Raw genomic sequence first — 14,939 nt, 5'->3', positions numbered from 1 at the left:
AAAATGAGCGTTCCAAAATCTCATCCGGACCAACCCCTGGTACGCCTGGCTGACTATCCCCGTAGAGATAAAGAAAGCCAGAACTGACAAGCCTAGTCCTCTTGAGGTCGTTGTACCGATTAAGAAGAAGTGTACAATACATCCTCAAGCTAATAGTAACTTAGCAGTAGCTCCTAATACTTAAATAAAGCATACGCATTTTCAAATACCATAATTTACAACATCCTTCCTTCTGATCAATCCACCTGCTTACGTTTAGACAATATAACCAAAATATCGCTAGCACATGGTGGTGGCGAGCGCATCAATGTCAACAGCACCAAAAATGTTCACACTTGTCGGCGCCGGTGATTATTTTTTCAACAAATCACAAAGCAATGAAAAATAAATAACGTGGTGGAATTTCGAGTTGCCTAAAAACTGACATGACACACCCGAAGTTGTTTTGATAGCAAACGATCTTCTCGTTAGCGTTTGTGGTACGGATGTAACACGGTCATAGATTATTTTACTACTAGCGCGAGTTCCGCTGTTCAGTTGTTGTTAGACCAACACAATATAGGTCTGATATTTGTGTAATTAGAACAATAAGATACATTTGTCGGTTTGTATGGCTTTAAACCGTCAAATATAACCTAGGGCGGCCCGGGCGGCACACGAACGGACCGGACCAAAATCCCATCCGGACCAATCTCCCGTAGTAAAGACTGACTATCCGGCTACGTGGTAAAATAAGTCTAGTAAGCCAGGAATGACAAGCATGACTTAATAGGTCGTTACACCAAGAAGATAGAGAGGAGAAACATTTTACGATAGATGAAAAATTCAACGAAAACAGACAAGGACAACTTCTACTGCTTTTTATTTCTTTGATTAGAAGACTGGATAATTCTGATTAATAAATTAACGAGATCGCATAGCTGAGACGAGAAAAAAATCAGGATACAATGTAACGACTAAACCCATACAGGGCGTAGGCGAGAAACCACGATCACAGACAATCGATCGAGGACACAGCAACGCAGAAGTCTTCAACAATATACAACCTATGAAGATCGTCAAGGTCCTCAATATCCCGAGCATCGGTGTTAAAGCAGTAATTCTTCATGTTTGTTCCTCATCGTGTCTAAACTCTAATATTCAGAAGTCTTCTTTCTCTAATGAAACTTTGACTACATCAGGCATACAGAAGCTCTAATAAAACATGGACTACCTCAGGCTACGTCAACAAGACAACGATAGAAGTTTAATATGTCTTCAGGAAAACTTTATTTTTATGCACAGAGATTGAGCTTGTTTGGATGCTTATGTTCTGGAATGTTGTTTATCATGGTAAATTTATTAAATGTCCAGCACCGTAAAAGAATTTTATCGTGTATCGATCCTAAAATAAGTCCAACGTAACTTCTTGATTCGAATATTCAAACCAATTCGGTAAATTTCAAAATTTAGCCTTTGTTGCATTGTTTTTACGAAGCTGTCGCTAACCACTAGGCAGTTCGCCACGAGCGAAACTAGAGGCGAAAATCTCTGTTTATGTGCTGGTGACGTTTCCATGTTTCTACTTTTTCTTGTTGTTTTGAAAGCTGCTGTCAATGCGTAGAATTGTACGTATTTTTGCACGTCGCAAATCGTGCAATGGCCCGCTGCAAAAAAGTGAATCATTTTGCGTAAAAGCTGCCCAGTAACAAAATTTAACTATTTATTTTTAAATATAGAAAGGCGGTTGCTTTTTCTTACCTCACGCATAGTGTAAGCGGACTATGGCCAGTTGGTTGCAGTACTCGGATCGTGTGCATTCGTCGTTTATTTGTCAGAATTTTATCCACATTACCAACCTGTCGCAATCATCCAGCTTCTCTACAGTGGTTCGCTACAGTGACCGTGAACTAGCACGAGCCCGCGACGTTCACCTTTCGATGATAACAGTTTGAGCTATTTCTAACGTTGGAACCGCCATTAGTGTAACCAATTGCTCAAGTACTGAACAGTAAACTTTCACTCATCCAAATCGGTTTGCCATCCTTCTCTGTCTCCGATGGATTCCACATCGAGTGATGCCGGCAAGGAAGATGACGATGAAAGTTCGTCCTCCTCATCAAGCGGATCGGAAGCAACCACACCGAAGCGTTCCGAGTTGGATGATTTCCGCGCCAAATGGCAGCAGGAATTGAAAAGAGAACAACCCACGGCCAACCAGCCGGTTGTGGCCGTTGCTACGACCGTGGAAAACGATTCCATCGAGCATCAGGCCCGTACACTGTTCCAGCAGGGCTCGGAGCTGGAACGAAGCGGTAAAGTGTTCGAAGCCATGCGACTCTATCGCCGTGCCACGCAGCTCGTACCGGACATCGAGTTCCGTGTGTATGATAAAAAGCACATAAAGCCGCAGGAAGATGACAGTCATGCGAACGCACGAATCGTCGAAGGATTGATGGAACGCATGATGGAGGCAAATATAGACGAAGACGAGGAAAATCTGGAGAACGTCGATCTTGCTTTACGCTTCCAAACGCTAATGGCCCGTTCAGGGAAACTTTTCGAACGGGCCAGCGGTGACCGTAAGCTGATTGTAACTGCGGCTCACTTTTCAGACTTGCCGATGGAACTTATCCTGTACATTCTGCGCTGGGTTGTGTCAAACGATTTGGACCTGAAATCGCTCGAACGATTCGCCTCCGTTTGTCGTGGGTTCTATCTGCTTGCGAGAGATCCAGAAATATGGCGCCATGCCTGCATGAGGTGGTTTTATACTCAATCCTGTTTACTTCGCATGTATCTCACTGATGTACTGTTCCATTTTTTTTTATAGAATTTGGGGTGTAAATCTGGGTGTGCTGAAGGGGACAACGTTCAATTCCTGGCGCGAGATGTACATTAACAGACCACGGATACTGTTCCACGGATGTTACATCAGCCGGGCCAGCTATCTACGTTCGGGCGAGAACAGTTTCCAGGATCAGTTCTACCGCCCGATCCAGCTCGTAGAGTATTACCGCTACTTTCGCTTCTTTGCGGACGGCAAGGTCCTAATGCTAACAACGGCTGACGAGCCACAGCAATGTGTCGTTAAGCTGAAGCCCCGAAGTCCCGCACAGAATGAAATACTGCGTGGACACTATCGGTATGCTGAGGAAGTAGTCTCTTGCATCTTTTGTTCGCGTTCAATGGTACATGTTTTGTCTTTTCGTTTAAGGTTGCACGACGACATCGTAATCGTAGTCATTCAACGCAACCGGCCATCGGCGCCAGCACAAATGCAGCGCCCGGGTCGCAGGGTGCGCGAAATCGAACCAGAATTTGGGCAGCAAACGTTCCTGATGGAACTGCAGATCGTAAGCACCGCCAAGCGGCCATTCAGCCAGCTGCACTGGAAGCAGTACACAATGGTGCAGCAGCGTAACAACCAGGAGAAAACGAGCCAGTTCGAGCTAACCACCACCAAATATCCACCGATGTACTTTTCGCGTGTCAAGAGCTACCACCTGGAATCGGAAGGACCATTGAAGTAGACACGCCCGATACATCGGGGCAGCATGGACCGTGTGGGCGTATGCTCTTTGCACACGGAGCATAAACACGTGCAACAAACACATCTTACATACACCCAGAGATATAGTGGTTTATTTTGTGCATATTTTTTTTACCTGTAGTTAGTAGTACGGAAACAATCGTTGTTACTAATTTTAATCACTTTAGGCGAAGTCGACGCATATCGACATCTGCTGAATTAAGAAAAGATACAAAACAACATAACAGAATTTAATCGATGTCGGAGCAGTGACGCTTACGAAGGGAAAGGTCTGTGAAATGCATCCTAATGATGAATAAATCAGTGTTATAAAAGTTGTCCGCTGTGAAAAAAATGAGTATGTTCTTCAAAAAAACAGGTTTGTTTTATTAAAGTTTCCTTTTTAATTTATTACGGCATGTTATAAGTAGGAAAACTGATAATTTATGTTTAAAAATTGCCATGGAATATGCGCAAAGGGTTGCGTTACGTTGTTCGAATATGACACCTTCTGTTTCACTTACATTAGGATCGCTTTGTTCAATTTGACTAATATCCCCGCTATAGAGCGCTATCGTGTGACGCATAAAATAGTGAAATGTGTACTACACGTTCACCAGAAAGCTTGTTTAAATAAAATATTGCCATATAGTATGGTAATTTTGTTCACCGTTTGCACCCGCGCAGCTATGAGAATAGTTGAAATCCGTAAATTACGGACAAATACTGACCTTCATTCGTTCTTTTTAGTAAACAAAAATAGTTTTTAGTGGGGTTCATCGTCGCACGTGTTAGGCGGATGGATTATTCTTCATCAGCTGTATATCCGCCGCCATCATATCGGCGATCAGTTCGAGGAATGTTACTTTCGGTGACCAGCCCAACTGTGCCTTCGCTTTGGAAGCATCGCCCAGCAGCAGATCAACCTCGGTCGGGCGGAAAAACTTTGGATTGATACGTACCCGTACCGTGTCGGTACCCTTTTCAACGCCAACCTCATCCACGCCCGTCCCTCGCCACTCGATGTCCCGGCCAATGTACTGAAACGACTTTTCTACGAACTCCCGCACCGAGTGCGTTTCACCCGTGGCAATAACAAAATCTTCCGGCTTGTCCTGCTGCATCATGAGCCACATCGCTTCGACGTAATCTTTCGCGTGGCCCCAATCGCGCTTGGAGTCCAAATTTCCCAACTCCAAGTATTCTTGCTGGCCGAGCGAAATCTTTGCCACCGAGCGTGTAATCTTGCGTGTAACAAAGTTCTCCCCTCGACGCGGTGACTCGTGATTAAAGAGTATCCCATTGCAGGCAAACATATCGTATGCTTCGCGATAGTTTATCACAATCCAGTATCCGTACATCTTCGCACAGGCGTACGGTGAGCGCGGATAGAACGGTGTCTTTTCGTTCTGCGGTGTCTCGGCTACCTTTCCGTACAGCTCCGACGTAGAGGCTTGGTAGAAGCGAACGGTTTTTTCCTGCCCGACGGTACGTATGGCATCGAGCAGACGTAGCGTACCGACCGCATCCACCTCGGCCGTGTATTCGCTCAAATCGAATGATATCTTGACGTGGCTTTGTGCGGCCAGATTGTAGATTTCGGACGGTCGCACCTGTGCAATAATCTTCACCAGAGCGCTACTGTCGGTCATATCACCGTAGTGTAGCTTCATCTTTCCCTCTCTGTGAGTACGTGGATCCGCATACAGATGCTCGATGCGCGAGGTGTTGAATGTACTAGCACGTCTGATTATACCATGCACTTCGTAACCCTTATCTAGCAGAAACTCGGCCAAATATGATCCATCCTACGGAGAAGAAAGGTTGGCAAAGCATAACCAATTTGTAACGACGCTAGAAATCGGATAGCATTGTGGAGCTCATTTTAATCACTCACTTGACCCGTAATGCCTGTTATCAGTGCCACTTTTCTATCGCCGGTGGGATTCGTCATCGCTGTTTCGCCCTCCATGTTGGTGTTCTAGTTAACCCTTCTAGGTTACTTGAATGTTGCGCTATCAAATGCAATCGATGCTTTGTGTTATGGGTATTAAAATGTTTCAAGATTTTTAGTATCCGTTTTACAAATGCGCAAAGGGAGACCGGCTTTTCGGGTGCTATTTCGTCAATCCACTGTATGACGTGTATTTACATTGATTTCGTTTGTTTTGATAGCAGTGCACGGTGGGATTTCTGCGCATCCAAACGCGTTGAAATCACTTTGCCAAATACAGAATATTTCGCTGGCTGCCAAGCCGTTTTGTCCGAACGGGAAACAAATTGATGTACTGATACAGGATGAAATCGTACTTATTAGGAAAGATCATACAAGATCAGGATTGTTCTTAAAATCTGTTTTCAAACATTATTAAAAATAATCAAACATAGGCCAATATCGCCCAGAAATGCGCATTGCATATATCTTGGCGTATACATTCGATCCGGAGACAATTGACCATTTATTTAATTCATTTATAAAAAAATGAGGTATTAAGAATGCAGTGGAGTGATTGCAATAAACTACCGCCTAACCGGTTGTTAGTGAGGTTAGTGGTCCTGGAATCGTTGTCTGAAACACAAAGAACTAGAAAAAAAATGAGATTAGAAGAGGGACTGATATTTAATTTTTTTGAAAATTCGTCTGAATTAGAATAAAACATACTTCTAAAATTAGGATAAATGTTTCAAAAGACATCTCGGATAGAATTTTTAGCTAAAACGTAGTAAAAATGCTTCAAAAACAGGTGAACCTTTGGACGCGGTAGTGTAAATTGACAATGACAGCCCGTTCGGTTATCTTTTGCGTGTTGGGTTAAACGTTCGAGTATAAAAGCTACCACTATAAATGGCTTCAACGTTCGGAAAGTGCTTCGGCATCTTCGGCAAAGTTCGGCCCGCCTCGGTGCAGCACGTTTACACTCGCTAGTTTAGAAAAGGTCCTTCGCGAAAATTTCATTTCCTTCTCCGGGTTGGTGCCGAGCGGACGTATAAGGCTATCGATCGCGTGCTCCGCCGTTTTGTACAGTTGCTAGCGTCACCAGTCCAATTTCAACGATAATGTCGAAGAAGGCTGATCCCTACGCATTCGCCAAGGATTTCCTGGCTGGTGGTATTTCTGCCGCTGTATCGAAAACGGCAGTAGCGCCGATCGAACGTGTCAAGCTGCTGCTTCAGGTTCAGGCTGCCTCCAAGCAGATCAGTGCCGACAAGCAGTACAAGGGTGAGTATTGAATAGAACTACCAGTTCCGGCTAAAAGCAGGCATGTGTGTGTGTGTGGTTGCGTGCGTGTGTAGTTGTGCCAAATCTATCATAGCTTTCCGGCCGGGGAATTTATTACACTCGGTCTCGTGGGTTAACCACGGTGAAATAAAGTACATTCCGGAGGTGACTTGGATGAAAAGAACTCGTATGAAGGTCATAAATTTGCAGATGGTAGAGCGTTATAACGGGGGCAAATTATCGGTGTATGCGCATTTGGCGGTCGCCATATTGAATTCGCTCCTCAAAACTCGTGCTCAACGCGTTGATGGGTTGGGGCCCACCCTGGTGGTTCACCACGGAAGTTCCCCCCATATGAGTAATGATACTGAATATGATAAACCTGGAGTTTATTTCCCTGTATATGTCCAAATTTTGCCACCATTCCAATCATTTTCACGGTCAAATTCAATAGCAAACAACCACGCTTCACGTGATACAAATTTGTTGGTTATGTAACAACAGGTCACAAGTTGCCTTGGACATGTTCTAGAAGAATTACGGTGCCTACCCAAGATTACGAGTTTTCTTCATACGCACACACACCGTGGCTCAGCTGTTTGGTCGAAAAGATTGCATAACATATCAAATGAGACGTGAATAACGATTTTTCCTCTTCTATTATCATTCCCTGTCCCGCCTCGTCCTTCCCCACGCAGGTATCATCGATTGCTTCGTTCGTATCCCGAAGGAGCAGGGAATCGGTGCCTTCTGGCGCGGTAATTTGGCCAACGTTATCCGGTACTTCCCGACCCAGGCCTTAAATTTCGCGTTCAAGGATGTGTACAAACAGGTGTTCCTCGGTGGAGTGGACAAGAACACCCAGTTCTGGCGCTACTTCCTGGGTAACCTGGGATCCGGTGGTGCGGCCGGTGCCACCTCGCTGTGCTTCGTGTACCCGCTAGATTTCGCCCGTACCCGTCTCGGTGCGGATGTCGGCCGTGGTGCCGGAGAGCGCGAATTCAACGGTCTGCTCGACTGTTTGAAGAAAACGGTCAAGTCCGATGGCATCATTGGCCTTTACCGTGGATTCAACGTTTCCGTACAGGGAATCATTATCTATCGTGCAGCCTACTTCGGTTGCTTCGATACTGCCAAGGGAATGCTGCCGGACCCCAAGAACACCTCGATCCTCGTTTCCTGGGCCATCGCACAGGTAAGTAATAGAAACCTTTCGTACATCGTAAGACAGCACAAACGGGACGGAATGGTTACATAACCCAGTTTGTTCCATCGATCGCAATGACAACGGTTCTGGGTTCGCTACTGGAAGCGAAAGACAAATGGGGTGGGCGCTTCACAGTGCAACACATGGCACGTTTGTTTGTTCGTGACTTGGCCTGTCGTCGTTTCGACGATGAACGCCTGGAAACGGCGGGATTTTTTTAAGGTACCTCTGCTACGTGTGAAGTAGGAAGTATGCAAGGGATGTAGGCAAAATGTGCTCGCTCTGGGTTTTGTGTCCTCATCTCCACTATCAGATTGTTTTGAGTTGTGGCCATTGGCACGGATTGCGCTGATAAGGAAAGGGGTAAGCATAGTAATAGTAGAACGTTATGATCCACTACTGCACAACACGCGTGTGTGCCTTTTCTTTGACAAGTGTCGTACGTTGTGAAAATTGTCGATTTGACATTGAAAATTCCCCCCGGTAAGCAGTAGTCGCGCATGTTTGCTGGGCAGTATTCACATCATTTTTGTACGCATGTTAGATAGTGAATGGCTGTTTTGATACCCGTAGTAAATGGGTCACTTTGAACCATGTGCCCGTTAATTACGTAAAGTATGGCGAGATCTATTGAAGAACCGTCCAAATTTGTGAACACGTTATCTGATTGCAGTTCAGTTGTGTAACAGCGGTTGGGAGGGATGGTCCTGTAGGGGTGGAAGAAAAGAAGTGTCACTGTCAAGAAGACGGTCAAGGGAGAACCGATTGGCTGGTAGTGGCGCGCAGGTCATGACGCAAGTGTCAAAACTTCCTCAAGCCAACCATCGAACGTGTTATGTGTTCTTTTTTTGGAGAAAGAATTGCTGTTTAAAGAAGGTTACAGAAATGACACCGGATAGCTTTAACTGTTGTAGAATACGTACAACTCTCTACACACTTCCTTGCATAATGTTTGGAACAGTCGAGCGTGTGTTCTTGTACATAACCTCCGACTTGTCACGGCCAGACTGCATTATCATGCGTCGTCTGACGGTATCGAATGGATACAAAATAATTCCGGAAGCTGTGCAGCCTCCGGTATTATTTCGTATCCATTCGATACCAGAAACAGAAACGACGATTCTTCTTCTTGGCCCGCTCACAGTTAAGCACGTCGTGCTACCATGGCCAGGTCACCAAACCGTTTCCAGAAAACTCGGTCCAAGACTGCATTTCTCCACCCCCGGTTGCACCCGATCTCCGACAGGTCTTTTTCCAGCCAACGAATGAAATGACGGTATCGAATGGATACAAAATAATTCCGGAAGCTGTGCAGCCTCCGGTATTATTTCGTATCCATTCGATACCGTCGGTTGAATGGGTTGATGGTTATACAATCTCCCAAACAGACGCATATGTATAGGCAAGAGCAGCAACGTCACAGGTCTCCCTCGTGCTCATCTCATACGGTCAGTTTATATTTAGAGTAAAATCCATTTTTTCCCACCCCTCCCAGCGATGGGGGTTAACCTTTAGTGTATGAAAATGCGCTTTTTTGTATTTCTGCCTTGTTTTCTTCAGACAGACACACGCACCGTTTATTATTAGGTTGGGAATATGGATATGAGTGTGTGCTGGTGGCACACTTTGGGTGGTTGAAGCGGAGGCACATGCTCGTCGCGGTAGCCAAGGTCGGATCAATTGATGGAGAAAATCGACGTCAAATAGGCCAGCAGATGATGTGCAATTCTCACTGTACTGTGTACCGTGTACGCGGTCGTACTGTTATTTTAGACGGCTCGTAAGACTATTCTCTTACATCTAGAAAAGTACAACATGGGTTGCATTTGTTGCATATCGCTCTAGGGCCAACTATCTTCACCTTCACCCCCCTAAGATCAGGAATCTAGAATAAGAAAACATTTGCTGCACAAAGGTGATGTCCTCAAAGGGTACGTTTCTGACACGAACTGTGCAAACGACAGAGTTGAGTGAAGGATTTCGAAATATGTGCCCTTACCTTGTTGTACCGCCGCTATCATCTTCAAGAGGATTTTTATTTCGCTTTCTTCAGATCGTTGAAAGACACGTAAACTCTTCGTCACAGCGTTAGAGCGGGTATTTATAGCGGCAAGAGAGAATCTCCTCCTGTGTTGCTTGCATGCTCGAGCCAAACCGTGGCGTATTCGCTACACTGTTCTATGCGAAAATTGATTTGAATTGTTAAATCGATGCTTTCTTGAAGGGAATTCATTGTGATAAGGTTGTAACTTTACTACCTATCTGATAATCGTTATTTAAGGCAGAAATTCGTTGATATCAGTAAAGTAGCCTTTTCCGGTACTGCTTTTTGCGTTAGTAATTATGTAACACCAACCACCCTTTGCAGTACGCCCCTAGTAGTGACGTAACGATTCGTTTTGTCCAGTGTAGCCAGTCTATCCTTGAAAACGAAGGCGAATCGATAATTCCTTCACATCAGTGACGTATGGTAGATTTTTTTTTGTATTTGACCCAGCAGTCGAGCGTGTTCTTGTACATCACCTCCGACTTGGCACGGCCAAACTGAATCATCATGCGTCGTCTGACGGTATCGAATGGATACGAAATAATACCGGAAGCCGGTACTGTTCTGATGCTTGATGAAGAAAGGTACTTTTCACTCGAATTGCTGTTGATCCAAAAAGAAATCGCATGAAGACAGCCATGCTACAGCAATCACATGATAAGTAGAAATGAATCCACTTGCTCTGGTTTCTGTGTCGTAATATCTTTTAGCTGCATCGCGCCGTGTTCCATCATTCTGGATCTGGTAACGGCTGGTTCCTATACGTTGTAGTTATCACTTATCAGCTGCAAAGCTCTCTAGCTCTCGACCGGCGACGGTGTGTGGCTGTGATAGCCTTGAAAAAGTACGCGCTAAATGCGAAGAAGATAGCAACGCGTGGCAATAATCATTACGACAAACACAACGTGACAAACCATAAATGAAAAGAAGCCAGAAGAAGCAGAAAAGTCAAATCCACCGTGAGGACATGTGATTCGTGTATACCGTAGAAATGTAAGAAGTGGGTGATAACAGCGAGGTATAATGAAAAGCCTTTAAGTTTTACTAAAGCGGTCGTTCGATGGAGGCTGGATTCTTGTAACCCTTTTAATGATATGTCGAATGTTGTTTAAGCATTATTCTAACTAAATCTATTCTGTTTTCTTTTCTTCCAACGCGGCACAGGTGGTGACGACAGCTTCCGGAATTATTTCGTATCCATTCGATACCGTCAGACGACGCATGATGATGCAGTCTGGCCGTGCCAAGTCGGAGGTGATGTACAAGAACACGCTCGACTGCTGGGTCAAGATCGGCAAACAGGAGGGTTCGGGTGCGTTCTTCAAGGGCGCCTTCTCGAACGTCCTGCGTGGTACTGGTGGCGCTCTGGTGCTCGTATTCTACGACGAGGTTAAGGCCTTGTTGGGTTAAGTAGGAAACGCCCTAGTGTATTTAGTTATGTCCAGCAGCAACAAAACAACAATACTATTACCAAGCAAAATCAACAACACTTGCCGGAGCCGTGTGTTGTTGAAGGATTCCTTACCTTTGACGAAACATGTCGCCGCAGTGTAGTAGCGCAAGACAAATTGACTTTTACAAACCACAACCCTGCACGGTCTCTCCTCTCTCTCTCTCTCTCTATCTCTGGGTATTACTTCCATGTTCCGAACATCTGACAATTGGGTACCGCGTTGCGCTTTTACGAGTGGTGGAACTGCAAGGTTTGCTGCTCTTGAGGGGGAGAGAGGAGACAGTCCCTAGGCAATTTGTTGCATTTTCTAACAGATGAAAGCGTTGTATTATCACCATCAAGCTGCTGACCTCAAACGGTTCCAGCGGATCGAGTAATTATCAATCCTGGACGGCAAGTGCACATGCAAATGCAAAAGATACCAGCGATATAAAAGAACGATTGCAAATGCGAGAAATAGATTCGAAATATGACATGATTTAAAAACAAGAAATAAAACTAGGTATTTATTTTGACGTCCTTCAACTAGAAGGGAAACCCAGCAGAATGAGAAAGACTTAGTCGGTCGTTACTGTATTACTAAGCCAGAAAGAAAGGTAAGTTGCATCTTTCCAGGTCTTTCAGATTCCCAGCGGCGGATCAAACGGTAGGCGGAGTGGGCGGTCGCCTAGGGGTAGGGCCTCGCAGTGTTGGGGCCCCAAAAAATGTGTGCCGATTGTGCGATTTTTAGAAATTTTACAGCAGACTTAATTTATAGCACAATATCTAATTAAAAAAGAAAACAATTTGTCCGAAAATATCATTGGATTTTATATATCCTTGTTTATATAAAACATTAGTTTCTATTTGACTAGCTATATCGTCCCGGTTACACGGCTACGCAAGAGAAGTATGCAGTGTACTCAAACTCCTTTATCGGCAGGACATCCTCAAGTATTGAAGCCTACCATTTCTGGCTTTTTTTACTTTATTTACCCGTAGGATAGTCAGTGCTGCGTAGGGAGGTTTGGTGGTCAAGATGAAATTATTCCGTAGTCCTATCTTGTGCAGACCGGTTGCGCTACCAATACACCATAAAAATGTAAAATGTCCTGCCTGCGTGTTTCGGAACAGTATTGTGTTTAGTATTTCGATTATCACAATTTCTGCAAGTTTGCAAGCCGGTAATAATGTTATAACCGACACAATCTGTCAGTGTACTACGACATAGCTAGTCATAGAATATGAATAAAATCATATTACAATCATTAGAACTCTCTTTTCCGTTTGAAATTACAACCTCATGGTTCTTGGAATACCATTTCTGACTTTCTTGATTTTTACTTATTCAAAGCTGGATTGTAGGTCCAGCTTATAGACCTAATATCTTCGGAAAAAATGGGGAGAATTACATTACATTACAGATATGCAATGCAATTGTGATGGGCAAATTTATTCCACGTTGCAGATGTCACCTCTTGAAAAACATGCTCTCCTGGTAGCCGAAATCTGAAAACAGCTGGTTTGTATGGAATTTCGTTCCTGCTGACGGAAAGTTTGAGCGAGATGAAGGATCCGCCCTCAATGATGGTCCAAGGGCAATCCGTACGAAAGATGTTTTGTGGATCGATCGATCGACGCACGACAGGAACCGACTCTTGCACCGGGACTTTCATAGGAATATTGGACAAATGTGGTTGCAGATCTGCTACGGTTTGTTGAGCACCAGCAAGATCTATCAACCCCGCGTACAGTTTGCTTCGAAACTGTGCCTAACGTTCTCGCATATATTTCAGACGCTGCATTGCAAGCCGACCACCTTGCTGTACTGGTCGACACAGTTCTACTGGAACAGTCACCCGGCACAATGCATCAGAGAATGAGCGATATTCCGCCAGGATATGCAATATGCGGCATATTGACGTGGAGTAATTTGATTGGATGAATTTTACTGCGCCTTTAGCTTTCTCTCATTTCTAGGACCTCAATGCCCCCCCCCCCTCCTTCATCGTTTTTAAAATTATAGGCCCCAACTATAATTCCGCCCTGGGCCTCCAAGGGGATTGATCCTCCACTGCAGATACCTATCTGTTTCGTCTCAGTTATCCGCGTTCTGTTTAAAAGATTACTAAATAATTAATCAAAGAACTCGTCAAGGAAATGCTCGTGATGATAACGTTGGGTTGGGCGGTGTTGGGTAAGTACATGTTCGTAATGTACGAAGGTTGCTCTTTTCTCGTGTCAGCATGTCTGCGTAGGCTTCATGTTGTCCATCGCCTTCCTCTACGCCTGGGTGAACTCAGTAGTGTCGGATAACTTCGCCAATGGGCTACTGTGGAAGAACTGTAGGAATCCTCAGCGTACTGCCATAGACGAGTTCGGCTGCTGACGCGTTCATGTCGTCCTTGAAAGAGGTTCGAAATCCTAATAGGATTAAGGGCCGATGATCTACCCAATGCGTGGTGTCCTTACTACAGATGGCTGCCTTTAATGTACGGTGCCAACGCTCGATCAGACCATTGGCCTACGGATGGTACGCCGTCGTTCGGAGCACGGAGGGACTAAACAGCGTTACTTGATCGATACCAGCGCCGATGTCTCCGTGATTCTGAAATCGCCTGGTTATGTTCCGTCCAAACCGTCCCTCCGCTTAACCTCAGTTTGTGTCGCTGTTCCGGGCTTGCCAGATGCTACACGCCAGCCTACCGCGTTCTATCGCGTTACAGACCTTGGTGAAGTTGACAGATAGACACCGGAAGGAGTTAGAGTATAGTAACGCGTGTAGGTCCTCAAGTGAAGAAAAAGTGCGTCAAGCAAAGACTCAGAGATCAAAAATAAAATAAATTTCATGAGTGTAAATCCGGTAGCTAAAAGATGAACTATTATGTATCAAAGCATTAACGAGCAACATCCGGATTTCACATAGATGCATCGTGTTAATATGGTCAGACCACAGAAATTTCCTGGGTAATCATAACCAGCTCGGGAAAAAGCTTTTCACTCAACGATCTTAAATCGATTGATTAAAATAAGAACCGAGGAAAGGAATTAACACAATTATAATACCTTTTGGGACGGCCCGGAGGTGTATTGGTAGTGGCACCGATCTTAACACGAAACGACCGGTACATAATCCCTTCCGGACCAATCCCCCGTACGCAAGACTGACTATCCAGCTACGGGTAAAATAAAGTCAAAGAAGGCCAGAAATGGCCTAGACCTCTTGCGGTTTTTGTGTCGACGAAGAAGAGAAGACCTGAGAGAAATTAGCTTATTTTTTATTCCTTCTATCTAAATTAACTTTTCATAATTTATGTTTTCTTATTGCATTTCAAAATTACGAGGACTGCCGTTCGCAAAATTCCATTGATTATTTATGAACTGGTATTTTTCCTAAAAGTCGCGAACTGTGGAGACTTGCTGTACAGGGTGTTGTACATCCAAGATCCTCTCCGAAATGACAATAATGACAAATTAATTTAAAAACGTGTTTACTCTTTAGTTGAGTTCTGCGGTCCCGTA

The 14,939-nt window shown here is 44.6% G+C and overlaps 3 protein-coding genes across 4 annotated transcripts; 2 read left to right on the top strand and 1 right to left on the bottom strand.

Moving 5' to 3' along the window:
- Positions 1–1,631: 1,631 nt before the first annotated feature.
- On the top strand, positions 1,632–3,643 carry LOC128300441 (F-box only protein 9). Of its 2 annotated transcripts, none has more exons than XM_053036496.1 (3): positions 1,632–2,742; positions 2,813–3,124; positions 3,197–3,643. In XM_053036496.1, the coding sequence occupies exons 1-3, from the start codon at positions 2,039–2,041 to the stop codon at positions 3,510–3,512; spliced, it is 1,332 nt and encodes a 443-aa protein (XP_052892456.1). In that variant the 5' UTR covers positions 1,632–2,038; the 3' UTR covers positions 3,513–3,643. The 2 variants fall into 2 exon arrangements, with proteins under 2 accessions (XP_052892456.1, XP_052892457.1); XM_053036497.1 differs by having other exon boundaries at positions 2,813–3,137.
- A 323-nt stretch (positions 3,644–3,966) lies between these two features.
- On the bottom strand, positions 3,967–5,630 carry LOC128300442 (GDP-mannose 4,6 dehydratase). Its single transcript, XM_053036498.1, has 2 exons — positions 5,409–5,630; positions 3,967–5,319 (listed from the first exon to the last, which is right to left on the bottom strand). The coding sequence occupies exons 1-2, from the start codon at positions 5,481–5,483 to the stop codon at positions 4,303–4,305; spliced, it is 1,092 nt and encodes a 363-aa protein (XP_052892458.1). The 5' UTR covers positions 5,484–5,630; the 3' UTR covers positions 3,967–4,302.
- An 834-nt stretch (positions 5,631–6,464) lies between these two features.
- LOC128300255 (ADP,ATP carrier protein 1) lies at positions 6,465–11,979 on the top strand. Its single transcript, XM_053036258.1, has 3 exons — positions 6,465–6,731; positions 7,430–7,926; positions 11,150–11,979. The coding sequence occupies exons 1-3, from the start codon at positions 6,569–6,571 to the stop codon at positions 11,393–11,395; spliced, it is 906 nt and encodes a 301-aa protein (XP_052892218.1). The 5' UTR covers positions 6,465–6,568; the 3' UTR covers positions 11,396–11,979.
- Positions 11,980–14,939: the final 2,960 nt, after the last annotated feature.

This window comes from Anopheles moucheti, chromosome 3 (genome assembly GCF_943734755.1).
Source record: "Anopheles moucheti chromosome 3, idAnoMoucSN_F20_07, whole genome shotgun sequence".
Lineage (NCBI taxonomy): Eukaryota > Metazoa > Arthropoda > Insecta > Diptera > Culicidae > Anopheles > Anopheles moucheti.
This window is presented reverse-complemented; position numbering and strand designations above follow the sequence as displayed.

What these genes read in the sequence shown, in the direction of transcription:
- LOC128300441 (XM_053036496.1), top strand. Translation starts at nt 2,039, where the DNA reads ATGGATTCCACATCGAGTGATGCCGGCAAGGAAGATGACGATGAAAGT. An exon ending in TGGCGCCATGCCTGCATGAG is followed by an intron (nt 2,743 to 2,812) that starts GTGGTTTTATAC and finishes TTTTTTTTATAG; the next exon opens with AATTTGGGGTGTAAATCTGG. An exon ending in ATACTGCGTGGACACTATCG is followed by an intron (nt 3,125 to 3,196) that starts GTATGCTGAGGA and finishes TTTTCGTTTAAG; the next exon opens with GTTGCACGACGACATCGTAA.
- LOC128300442 (XM_053036498.1), bottom strand. Translation starts at nt 5,483, where the DNA reads ATGGAGGGCGAAACAGCGATGACGAATCCCACCGGCGATAGAAAAGTG. An exon ending in TAACAGGCATTACGGGTCAA is followed by an intron (nt 5,320 to 5,408) that starts GTGAGTGATTAA and finishes TCTTCTCCGTAG; the next exon opens with GATGGATCATATTTGGCCGA.
- LOC128300255 (XM_053036258.1), top strand. Translation starts at nt 6,569, where the DNA reads ATGTCGAAGAAGGCTGATCCCTACGCATTCGCCAAGGATTTCCTGGCT. An exon ending in TGCCGACAAGCAGTACAAGG is followed by an intron (nt 6,732 to 7,429) that starts GTGAGTATTGAA and finishes TTCCCCACGCAG; the next exon opens with GTATCATCGATTGCTTCGTT. An exon ending in TTTCCTGGGCCATCGCACAG is followed by an intron (nt 7,927 to 11,149) that starts GTAAGTAATAGA and finishes AACGCGGCACAG; the next exon opens with GTGGTGACGACAGCTTCCGG.